The sequence below is a fragment of the Belonocnema kinseyi genome, chromosome 3 (genome assembly GCF_010883055.1).
Source record: "Belonocnema kinseyi isolate 2016_QV_RU_SX_M_011 chromosome 3, B_treatae_v1, whole genome shotgun sequence".
NCBI lineage: Eukaryota > Metazoa > Arthropoda > Insecta > Hymenoptera > Cynipidae > Belonocnema > Belonocnema kinseyi.
The window spans coordinates 90,325,451-90,338,387 of NC_046659.1; the positions used below are offsets into that span (position 1 = coordinate 90,325,451).

Below are 12,937 nucleotides of genomic sequence, written 5' to 3' on the forward strand. Positions count from 1 at the left end.
AAGGGAGGCGGAAAACCCCTGTTTTTTAAAAATTCTTTGCCCTCGAAGAGTCTAAGTTTTTACAACATTTTTTAGGATAAAAATGATTATATTGTTGACTTCGGAAGACTATGAATTTGCAGATTCTTTTTATTAAAAAATGCATATTTTTTAGCGATCTTTAATCAAAAGCCACTATCGTTACAGAAAAGTGAGCAGTTAAAAAAAAAACAAGTTATTTTTCATCAATGATTATTTGTTCTATAACGCGCACCCACCAACGTACTTCAAGTCTGCCTACATATATGTACGTAGGTAGCTGAGGGTAGGTAATGGAATGCATGACGTCAATAGTACAAGCGAAAAAAAGATCCGTACGCCCTCGCGAGTTTGAGATTTAATGGTTCACAGCACGTGAAATATATGAGAAGTTCTTCCACTCAGATTTTTCCTATCGATTCCAATCGGAAATTTTTTAAAATCAATCTAAAATTAGTAGACATACAAAAAAGTTGTAACTACTCTTTTTTCATTTGTACGCGTTTATAAATATTTTTTTCCTTGCAAAATTAAGTCATAGAACACACGTCTTGGTTCAATATTCTTTTTTTCGATATAGTACCTGAAACTCATGGAAAACTTGTACGGGATGTAAAAATCAATACCGGCATGAGCGGATTACACTTCCCGTGCCCGTACTGCTGCAAAATTAGGTCACGCACTGGACGTTGATATATTATTTCATTCTTCTTTTTTATTTATTTAAATTCTTGAGACCTAAATTCTTTTCCCCTCGCTAATAAGCATTATTTTTTCCAGGAAATGGATTAAAAATTAATTATCATCAAAGAATGTAAAACCTCCCATCGCGTCATGGTCATTGCATTTCCATGATCAAACTACGAGGGTAAGTTTCACGTCCCCTCGGTAAATAATTTTTAATAATTACTTGTACAATAATTTAAACATTGAACTAATATTGTTAGTTTGTTCTCTTTTCCGCTATATTTACTTCACTATTTATTAAATTGTTGTTAACTATTGACATTGGTGTTAATAACAAAAACTATTGCAAAAATTAATAACCCCATGTCCATTTTTCGTGTACTAATCACTAATGCCCCCCTAGATTCCTAGAATATATCCTGGATAAAACCAACCACCTGCAGTGAGCCAGCAAGCACAACACCTTCTCTAGTTCTATATACACCCAAGAAGAAGAACGGAGTTTATCGACCAGTGACGTCACTCGCCCCCACTTTCACGTTTACGTCACGTATAAATACTGCACTCGAGTGTAGCTGAATGCAATTCTCCACTAAACTTTAGATTACCAGATTCCATTAAATAAAAAAAAAGGTTTTTCAATATAATTCATATACATTTTCTAAAATAATCTCTTTAAAAAGGGTGGCTGCAAAACGTAATTTTTCAAATTCCCTGACTTTTCTCTGGGTTTTCTTTGCCTTCTAATATTCAAAGACCAGCATTTTAATCTTGTAACGCTTTTAACATATAATCTTTTATAAATGGAATAAAAGAATTTCAGACTAAAATTCACAAATTTCAAATTTAATGATTTCAACCAAAAAAGATGACTTTCCTATACCATAAAAGATGAATTTTCAACAAAACGTTTGAATTGAATTTTCTACCTACAAAGATGATTTTTCAACCAAATATTCGGTTTCCCAGACAAAAAAGATTAAATTTAAACCCAAAACCGTTCCATTTTCAACCCAATAGTTGAATTTTCAATAAGAAAAAATAATTCTTTACCAAAAAGTTGCATTTACTACCAAACAGTTTCACTTTAAACGAAACAGTTGAATTTCGAACCAAATAGTCTAATTTGAAGTAAAAAGGACTAAACTTTAACCAAAAATAGTTGCATTTACAACCACATCTAATTGAATTTGCAAATCAAACAGGCGAAGATTTTAGAAGAGGCTCTTCAATTCCCAACCCGAAACGTCAAATTTGCAACAAAAAGATAAATTCTCAAAGGAAAATGTAACAGTGAAGATTTCAACGTCAAAAGATGAAATTTCTACCAAGAAGATTAATTTTCTACCCAAAGAGACGAATTTTTCATAAAATACATGAGTTTTTAAACAAATAGTTGAAGTTTCAAGCCAAAAAATAAATTTTTAACAAAGTTTAATTTTTATCGAAGTAGTTGAATTTTCAGTTAAAGAAAATCAATTTAAAACAAAATATTTCAACTTTCTATCAGAGAGTTAAATTTTCAACTAAAATGATGAATTTTTAAGGATTTATGTAATATTAGGTAATTTAACTAAAATAGATTTTAAATTTAAACATAAATATAAAATTTCAACAAGAAATTAATTTTATATCAAAACAAGTTGAATTTTCAATTTAAAAAAAGTTTTAACACAAAAAGTTGAATTTTTAACGAATTAATTAAATTTTGACTAAAAATATAATCGTCAGGAACAGAAAACTGATAAAAAAAAGAAACATAAATAGAAATAAAATGCAAACGAATTACTAATAAGAATATTATATAAGGTTTTCCGCAAAGCTTAATTTGCAAAATTCCCCAATTTGTTATCATTGATAGGTATTTAAAGCCCCTCTAAAAGAAATCCACTGATTAAAAAAATTTTTTTTTTCAAAACCCCTGACTTTTTCTTGATATTCCCTGACCTAAAATATTTCCTGACTGTTCACTGACTTCCAGGGTTTTCGTGATCTACAACCACCCTAATTTAAATTCGTCCTTAGCGTCAATTGCATACTACGATCCAGACTATAAATGAATCAACCTTACTTATACCGTATGTTGTGTTTTTTCTTTTTATCTCTTTATAAACGCTTTAGGAAACAAGGATATAAAACCCAACAATGATGTATTACACAAAGTGAATAATTGTTTTTTGAGAGATCGTGTACTACGATCCAGGCTATAAATGAAGCAATCCTCCTGATACCATATTTTGTGTTTTTCCTTTTCATTTTTTTTATAAACACCTTAGGACCCAAGAATATAAAATTTAAAAAAATAAATAAATAATTGTTTCAGTTTTTGTTTTCGAAGGTAATATTCTTTTTAAAGATGTATATTTGAGTGATGAAACCAAATCTTGTCTTCTAAATAAAAATCAGTAAATAGTCCCTCTGGGTTACCCATAGTAGCACGCGATAGAAGCGATTCCAGTTACATAGTCCTGCGCTCTCCTCGGGCTCAGTGCACAAGTATTGATCCTCCCTTTCTTCCAGTCCTCGATCGTTCCCCACATTTTCCCTCCCGCCGCCATAGCCTGTTTCGCACTTTCTCCTACTTTCCTCATGAGAGCAGAAAAAACACCCTACTCTCTAGTCTAGTCTAGTAGGAAATTCATCTTCATCAGCCACCTTGCATTAGATGTTCGTATTATTGCTAATACTAAAAATCAGCTTGCGACATTTTTTCATTACTTGGTATTTGGTAAAAAAAAAAATAAAAATTATGATACTTTTTAGACTGAAAAGAACTTAACTTTTTTTTCTTTAGAAGAAAAAGTAATTTGCAAAGGCGTAATTCAATTTATCGCCGTCCATGTCTATAAATGGTCCGTCTGCCTCTGAGAAGATAAAATTAAAATATTGAAGAACATTCATCAGTTCTCTACAAAATCCTCTTAGAATTTTACAAACTTATTCGATTTTTAACGGTTGAATACAATTTTCATTATTTTCCCTTTTCAAGGACACTCTAAACTTGAGTTAGTCCAAAGTGACTTATTTGAAATCAATTTCACTGATTTAAATATTGCGGAATCGATGAATGACAAATCAGTCAAAAGTAACTTGAAAACCAGCCAATTTGACTCACTTGTGAAATCAGTCATTTTGTATTATCCAATCTGTTGAGTTTTCATCTAAAAAATATCGATTTTTAACCAAAAATGCAATACCTAATTTTTAATTAAGAAAATTGATTAATCACAAAAAAAAACTTTTTGAACCAAAGAGATAAATTTTCAACTAAAAAGATCAACTTGCACATAAAATTATGAATCATGAAACAAAGAAATGAATATTTAACAAAACAATTAAATTACTCATCAAGTAGTTAAATATTAAAAAAAAAAACAAATTCACCAAGAAGATTAACTTTTTTTTCAAAAAATACGACTTTTAAACAAAATACATTATTTTTCAACCGAATAGTTGAATTTTTAACAAAAAGAGCTCAATTCTCAATAAAAAATAGGAGTTTCCATCTTTAATGACAAATCTTTAAGCAAACAGTTGAAATTTTAACAAAGTAGTTCAATGTTTTACCAGCTAGTTAAATTTTAACAACAAAAGAATTTTCAACAGGAAAGTTTAATATTTCAAGAACAAAATTAATTTCTAGATTAGAAGATCAAATCTTTAAGCAAGAAGTTATATATAAACATATGGAAAATTAATTTTACGTCACGAGGATTAATTATTTAATTTTTTAAAATTAATTGAATTTGACAGTTGAATTTTCTATTAACATAATTAAATTATCACATAAACAATAGAACTTATGACTGAAAAAGTTCAATAATGACTAAAAATAGAATAGATGAATTTTCAATTAACAAAATTAATTTTCAAACCAATAAAAAACGTAATTGAAATAGTTTAACTTTCAAACCAGAAGTACAAATTTTGAATAAAAGAAGGTTAGTTCTCAACGAAAACTGTGATAGTTGATATTTCAATCACCAAATATTGTAATATTAAATAAATAAGAGTTATTATTTTAGTCAAAAAGTATTTTAACTTCAAAAAAAAAATTATAATGTTTATCTTTTAAAGACCCAATCAGTCATTTTTAGTTCTACAAACTGTAACTTTCATTTATTAAATCAATAATTTTAAGTAACGTAATCATTAACTTTCACTAATTCAATCACTCATTTTGACTGTTCAGTCTTTTCAATTTACTATTTGGTTCATTCAGTAGTTTTGTCTGATTAATCTTTTCAAACGACTGACTTGTCATTAAAAATCAATGATTAATAGTAATAATAAAATGATGAATTTAATTAGTCAAATTTGGACTGATTTTAATTAATAATTAATGGTGACCGAGGCGAAATGAATGTACGATGTCAAATGAGACACTGAACTTTCTCTCAAAATTTGTGTATGTTTTTATGCTGTTCTTTGCAGAAATAACAGAAATAATGATATATAATTTCGCAAAGAAATAATAAATGAAGCAAAAAAAGGAAAAATAAAAAAAAGAATTGAAATTTCAATATCTGGATCTGTTATTCTATGTAATTTTAAAACGAAATGATTAAAAATAACATTTATTAATGGAGCTTTAATCTGCTAACGCATTTACACAATTAATTAATAAAAACAGGTAATAGAGAAGTTTTAATCAAAATATTGCTTTGTGGCCAAGTTAGCCGAGTTTATGGAGCAAGATAAGACGCCCTTGGTATGAATTACTCAATCGTGTTAGTTTCAATGACATTTTGTCGTGATACTCATTTCTACTCTCAGAAGACTTTAAATAATCTTCTCTGTGGACAAAAGATGCAAAAAAAAAAACTTCTATTAGAAAAAAATAATGAATAGTTAATGTGTCTCACCTCGCCCAAGAGCACGGGGCGAAATGAGACAAATGCGCAATTTATCATTTTCATATTTTTATTGCAATGATTACTTTTTATAGCACTTCGTCTTGTACGAAATTGATACATGAAGTGAAGGTTCACAGAATGTATAAAACCACTTACATAAAAAACTATTATAGATTGCAAATATTTCCCTGAAACTCGCCCCGGTCTTCTCTAATTGTACCTGAATTAAAGAAAGAGAGCATTAATCGACCCAATACTAATTTGCTTTATTTACTCAACAATGGAATTAGTAGCATGAAGTTACTCCAAATCGTAATCAGTAAATCTTTCAATTGAGATTCGAGCTAATGTAATACTAATAACGATCAAGAACTAGGGCATATTCATCTATTATTTTGTATTATTTATAAATTCCACAACATTCACACCTACGGAAAGCAGAAATGCGGTCAGATGTCATATCTGCATCCGTGCATTCGACATCACGAAAGCTTTTGTCTATTTTCATAGCCATATGCGACCCTGGTAGATACTATCAACGATCAGCAACTGCATATAAAACTTGAATCGCTATCCTACTTAAATCCATAGTGAAAAAAATTTAGAGCGAGGATGACGCCGGCATCAAAACTATTTGGAATCTCGATTTTTCTTTTTTTGTTCACCATGAACCTCAACGATGGTCTCATACAAGAGGGATTTACAAAAATTTTAGGTAGCATTACAAAGTATGTGTGCGTTTTTGTATCAGTTACAAAAATCATTGTCGCATCCAAAACCTATTATATCTTTTTTTAATTCAGTGTCAAAATCATTCAAATTCTAAACCAACTTTGTACTGAATCACAAAAAAACAATAATTTGGCACGAGATGCCTGCTATGGTTGCTTCTTCAGAGCAAATAGTCAATCAAGTGGATATCCGTCATTATTGGGAATGGCTTCTTGTGCTGACAGATATCTAAACACAACGGACTATTATCACTGTCAAATATATTTAAGAGTGAGTACCAATTTTTTTCTCTTGTCGACAAAGCAGATAAGTCGGAAAACACACTGAACGATCTATAAAAATTACTGTCATTTTTACAGAATGCAACCAACAACATTAACTCTAAATCGAGTCCTGCAATACTTTACTGCACTTTCCTAGAGTGTGTAAGACAAGTTAATAAAGATGCACTGGTAAGTATGACGCTTTATTTAGAATTACATAGAATGCACAAAAAGTAGGCACATTCACCATACATTATGCACCTAGTAATGTATGCGGCTGTTCAAAAACTACATCACGCTTTTTTAAAAACCGTATCCATCCCATTCTTTCGTCGTCGCAAAACATCACACAAAGCTTGAATCCTTCCGGGTGACGTCACAAATAAGATAACCCCCCTTCCTTTTCAATCAACATTTTTTCTTCGATTTCATTTGATAATCGCCTAAAATAAAACATAAAACTTCACAGCCCAATATGCTAGCATCTCAAAAAAGGGGAAATAGGTTGATTTTTCGCAAAAACAGGAAAATACATTCTTTTAAATAAAATTAATATATATTTACCATATTGAATTCAATATGAAACGCTTAAAATTTCGAATCGAAAGATATTGCTTTGTCAATAAAACAGATGAATTTTCAGCAGAATAGTTGACTTTTCAAGCGAAAAAGTGGAATTTTGTTTAGAAAAGTGCTGACCCTTGAACCAGCTGACTTTTCAACCAAGAAAGAGAAATTTTCAAACAAAAGGGATGACTTTTCAAAAAATAGTTGAATTTTAAACAAACAAAGAAAAATTATAAAGCAAGTAGTTGCATTTACACCCAAGTAGTTGAACTTTTAAGTAAATGATAAGAATTTGTTAAAAAACAGTTAAATTTTCAACCAAGACGGAACCAAAAAATATGAATTTTCAATTAAAAAAGATGACATTTTTAGAAGACGGTTCAATTTTCTATCTAGAAGGACGAATTTTCTATCCGAAAAGACGAATTTTCAATCAAACAGACCTTTTTTATACTAAAAATAATGAATTTCTAACAAAATAGTTAAATTTTTAATAAAATAGTAACCAAAAAATGTAATTCTCAACGAAAAATATAATATTGAAGATTCAAAAAAAAAAATTTTATTTTAAATAAAAAACAGTTGATTAAAAAAAAACTAATTTTAAATTTAAAAAATGAATCTTTAACTAAAAAATAGTAACTTTTTATCCAACAGTTGCACTTTTAACCAAAAAACATCAAATTTCTACCAAGAGAGATTATTTTTCAACAAAGAAGGATTTCTCATTCAAGGGGGAAAAATGTCAAGAAAATTGTTGAATTTTCTATCCAAAAACATAAATTTATAACAAAACAGTTACATTTTCGACCAAAAATATAACTTTTCAACAAAATAGTTGAACTTTGAACAAGATAATTAAATTTTCAACAAGTTATTTGAAGTTTCAACTAAAATTATGAATCGTCGACAAAGAACATTAATTTTTAACACAGAATTCCAACTTTCAATCAAGAAGTTAAATTTTTAATCAAAAATTTAATTCTTAATGAAAACTATGATAGGTGATATTTCAGAACCAAAATATTTTTATTTCCAATCAAAAACAGTCGAATTTAACCAAAAAGATGAATTTTTGACGACAAAAGTAATATTTGATATTTCAACAAAAAGATTTTAATTTTAAGTAAAAAAGTTTAGTTTAACCAAACAAGACGGACTTTAACAATGTTTTTAAATCCTCAACCAAAATAGATTAATTTTTAACCAAAGAGTTGCACGTTTAGTCAAAAAAGATAACATTTCTACAAAAAAAAAGCATCTCCAACTCATTTTTTTTTATTTTGTAGAGTAAAAAAAGTCAACCAAGTTTTTGAATTTTCAAGACAAACAGACGAATTTTCTACAAAATTGTGGAACTTTCTAACCAAAAATATAAATTTTCAACAATAAATATAATTTTCAACCAAAAATGGAATAGTTAAATCAGCAGTTCAAAAAATTGATTTTCCACACAAGAAAACAAATTTTCAACGAAATATTTGAATTCTCAAGTAAAGGCGATCGATTCTTCAAGCCAAAATTGAATATTTAAATATTTAGTTAAAAAATTGAATTTTCAACAAAATAAGTTTAATCTTTAACCAAGAAAATGAATGTTTAACACAGTAGTTCAAATTTCAACCAAGTAGCTGAATTTTCATCCGAAAGATGAATTTTGTCAATGACAAATTTAGAAGATGAATTTTCAACTAGAAAAGAATAATTTTCAATTAAAAATGGTATCATTAAATTTTCACTTAAAAAAATTAATTAAAAAAAAGACATTAAAAAATAGTTAAATCGTCTAAAACCCATAAAAGGAATTTTTTTTAATTAGTTCAACTTTGACCCAAGTAGTTGAATTTTCAACTAAAAAAATTAACTTTCACCCAAACATAGAATAATTAAATTGTCAGGTAAAAACATTATTTTTTTACAGAAAAAACCGAATTTTTAGCAGAAAATTTCAATCTTCAACCAAATAGTAGAATTTGTAAGCAAATGAATCAAAAATACAATAATACTCGTCAATTAAAAGAAATTAATTTTCAACGAAAAATAGTTTAACTGTCTTAATTGGATTCTATTAATTCAGTTCGCATTTGAGCGAAAAAAAAAGAAAAAGAAGAACGTTCTTGAAAACAGACGAAAAAAGAGGAAATCTTTAAATAAGTGGAAAAGAGGGAGTATTCTGTATTAAGCTGTCCTAGTTGAGAAAAAGCACTAATTATCATTTTTTCCAAGCATTTCGAAAAAGTGCTATTCACATTGATATTTTTCACTTATGTCACATTCTTCATTAATCCCTCCTTCCTACGTTACTAATAATCACAAAAACTGCCCCCCCCCCCCCCCCCCCCCCCCCCCCCCGACAGTGTGGCGTAGTTTTTGAACGGCCCCTGTATAAATTAGCATTTCTTATTTAAATACCACGCACACATATAAAACTACTGCAGCAAGCTTGCATTATAGAACAACTTTTGAAAAGTTTGGAACAAAAGATTCAGTCCAGTTGCCAGAATTTCAAACTAAAATTGACTTTTGAAATGCATGCGACTAAATGAATGCACGTGATGAGCATACTTTCTCACAGTTTCTATTTTTGTATAATAAAACTATTTCTCCGAATCTGAAAAAAATGTAGGAAGCTTTGAGAGAATTTCGATCGCAAACAGAAAGTGGACAATCGCCTGCATTGTCATGGAGATCAGAGAAGAATATTCCTTTTTTTCTGGAGAATAGCCTCTCGCCCTCCTACACGATCCATTTGTGTCGTAGAAACGAAGGATCCAGATTCGCAGACCATTAGGCCGGGAGCAAAATCCATCGATCCTTGAGATCCTCTCGGTATGATAATTGAACAGCTGGATTCAAGAGTACGTGCTCTCAATTTCTAATACGAAATTCTATTATCATCAAAGGAAAAAATAATACCCGTCAAATCCAATTCACCGCATTCCCATTAAGATAAATTTGAAAAATTGTTCTATGACCAGTCTTCTATGATGGGCTGATCCTGGCGATGTCACGAAATTATTTGGGACTAAAATATATTGTTTCCCAAGGTAAAATATGAGACACGCATGTTTTGTTTTTTTACGAAAAGAAACATATCATGATTTTTCTGAGGCTACTTGATATTTACATGAATTATGAAAAAATTAACGAAAATGTTATTTTACATTTTTAGTTTACATTTTACAATTTTGTAGTTCTGTACACATTATATCAAATCCCTTAAAGAATTTTTCAAAAAATCTAAAATTAATAGAATGGCGTATAGAGGAGAGGATCATTCAGTAAATAATTATCATACAGTAGATATTCATTGTTATAAGCACAAATATACGTAAAATAATTAATTCTAAGTTTAATACATTACACGCATCGTTTCTTAACTATTAAGTGCATAAAATTAATTATTCTACATACATACGTCTTTTAAATTGATGATTATCTACTGTAGGATCATTATCTACTGTTAGGGTAGTATCCCCTATTCCTATTCGATTCATAGTCATACCGGGTGGCCACTTGAACTCTAAAAAATTCCAGACTTTTTTCCGTTTCTCCAGATCATAAATTACATTTTTTCCGGTTCAAACTTAAGCGTTTTTAATAATAATTACGTAATAGTAAGTTATTTATTACATGAGTTTTGAAAAGAATTTACCATCTTGGAACTCCTAGGTAAAATATATCATGTAAATGATTGTAAAAATAATTTCAGACTTCACAGCCCAATATTTTCTGAAAACAGGGGAAAAAGGACAAATTTCCAAGAAAATAGGAGAACAATAGGTGAATCAATTGTTTTTAATAACATGAGGGTGGTAGCATATTCCTTAGATTTAAAGTCGAAATCTATTGTATTTTCAACAAAATAGTGGAATTTTCAAGAAAAGAGTTGAGATTCCTGTCTGAAAAGTCGAATGTTCTAGAAAAAATTGATTTTAACAACCGAAAGGATGAAATACAAAAAAGTTCATTGCAACAAAGAAATATGAATTTTACAACCATGTAGATGAATTCTTAAGCAAAGAAAATAATTTTTAACCAAACAATTGTATTTATACCCAAATAGTTGAAGTTTCAAACAGAGATGAATTTTCATCATAAAATTTGAATTTTCAACTTACGAAAATAAATTTTCAACCTAATGATCAGATTAAACAAAAATGGAATTTCTAACAAATAGTTAAATATTCAAAAAAGTAATTAAATTTTTAACTGAAATATGTTTATTCTAGACCAAAAAGATAGTTGTAACCTTTTAATTAAAACGAAATAACTGTCAACCATAGAAAATCAATTTTCTACTAAAAAAGATTGCTTTTCTTCCAAAACATTAATTTTTTATGTAAAAGGACAGAGTTTCTATCCAAAAAGGCGAATGTTCAACAAACCTGTTACACTTTTTACAAAAAAATACATATTTAAAAAAATAGTTGAATTTTCAACAAAATCATTCAATTTTCAACCAAATAATAGAAGTTTGATTTAAAAGAGATGAATTCCCGTGTGGAAATAGTCCGGGTTAACCCGGGTTTTTAGGTGTATAGAACACCTAAAAACCAAACCTTACACGAAATTATAAAAAAATTTATTATTAAGAAATTTTTAACATTCACGATTAAATTTTCGAGTCCCGTCGTTAAACATTTTTAATGTCTATAAATTATTAAATTTCCTGTCATTGTAAAAAATTGTAAAATAGTAAAAAGAAAAATTGTAATCGATTTAAATTATTTATTTAAAATGTATTTGATTGATATTCCTGTTAAAAGTTCGTGTACTTTATATTTACATAACGCCGCATAATAATAAATAATTAGAAAAAGAGTACTTAAATTTTGGTACTTTAACTTTTCTGAACTGCAGCTTATGAGGATGGCTTTTTCAACGAGTTTCAACTTGTCGGTTTTGCGCAGTGGTTAGCAGTTTAGCACTCCCGACTGCTAGGCGTTAGATTTAGGTATAGATATGTAGGTTCGGATACCCAGTAGCGTTAGAAATTTTATTTGTAATATAATGTTTAAAAATGTAATCTATGTATTTACTCTAAACAGGACTATTAATATTTAAAGTCAAAATACTCGCCATCATTTAATATTTATTTTTTAAATACATTTTTTGTCTTTCAACGACTACGTGAAAGTAGTTAATGTTGTCTGTATGCTGGGCGTCTGGAATTTCATACATTAATATGCTTCAATTATTCAGTAAAAAAGAATCAAATTGATTCCCTAATTTAGTGACTAATGCTCTTCATACAATTCAAACCCGAATTATTTAAATCTAGTAAAGCACCAATTGATCTTATCCGAGCTACGGTCGGGCTCCCCGGCCAGCTCCCGGCCATGCTCCATGGCCGGACGCTGGTCAGCGGAGCGTGACGATGCTGGTCGGATTCCGACCACAAACCCCGGCCACAGCCCGACTTAAAGTCGGGCTCCCCGGTCAGCTCCCGGCTTAAAGCTGGGCTCTGCGGCCGTAGAATGGCCAGCCCCCGACTTAAATTTCTACCCGGGTTATGAACCTAAAATATAATAGTAGACTTTTCAAAGAAAAATAATTAACTTGCAACCAAAAAATGTGATTGTTAAGAAAATATTTCATTTTTCAACAACAAACAATAAACTTTAAACCAAATAGTTAAATTTTCAGCTAACAGGGATGAATTCTGGATCGAAAATATGAAAGTAGACTTTTCAATTAAACAAAGTTAACTACGAGGGTAGTTCAATAAGTCCTTAGAATGAAGTATAAAAACAATTTTTTTTGGGTAAATTTTTTTTTATTTTTCAACATAATCTCATTGGAGCTCTATAC

General features: G+C 29.3%; 1 protein-coding gene across 1 annotated transcript in view; it reads left to right on the forward strand.

Moving 5' to 3' along the window:
* Positions 1-6,206: 6,206 nt before the first annotated feature.
* Positions 6,207-12,937, forward strand: part of LOC117169361 — a 10,083-nt gene continuing 3,352 nt past the window's right edge. Inside the window, exons 1-3 of the mRNA XM_033355703.1 lie at positions 6,207-6,289; positions 6,365-6,563; positions 6,653-6,745. Of these exons, the coding sequence (XP_033211594.1) occupies positions 6,228-6,289; positions 6,365-6,563; positions 6,653-6,745 (354 nt within the window). The 5' untranslated portion in view covers positions 6,207-6,227. The remainder of the gene's footprint in view (positions 6,290-6,364; positions 6,564-6,652; positions 6,746-12,937) is intronic.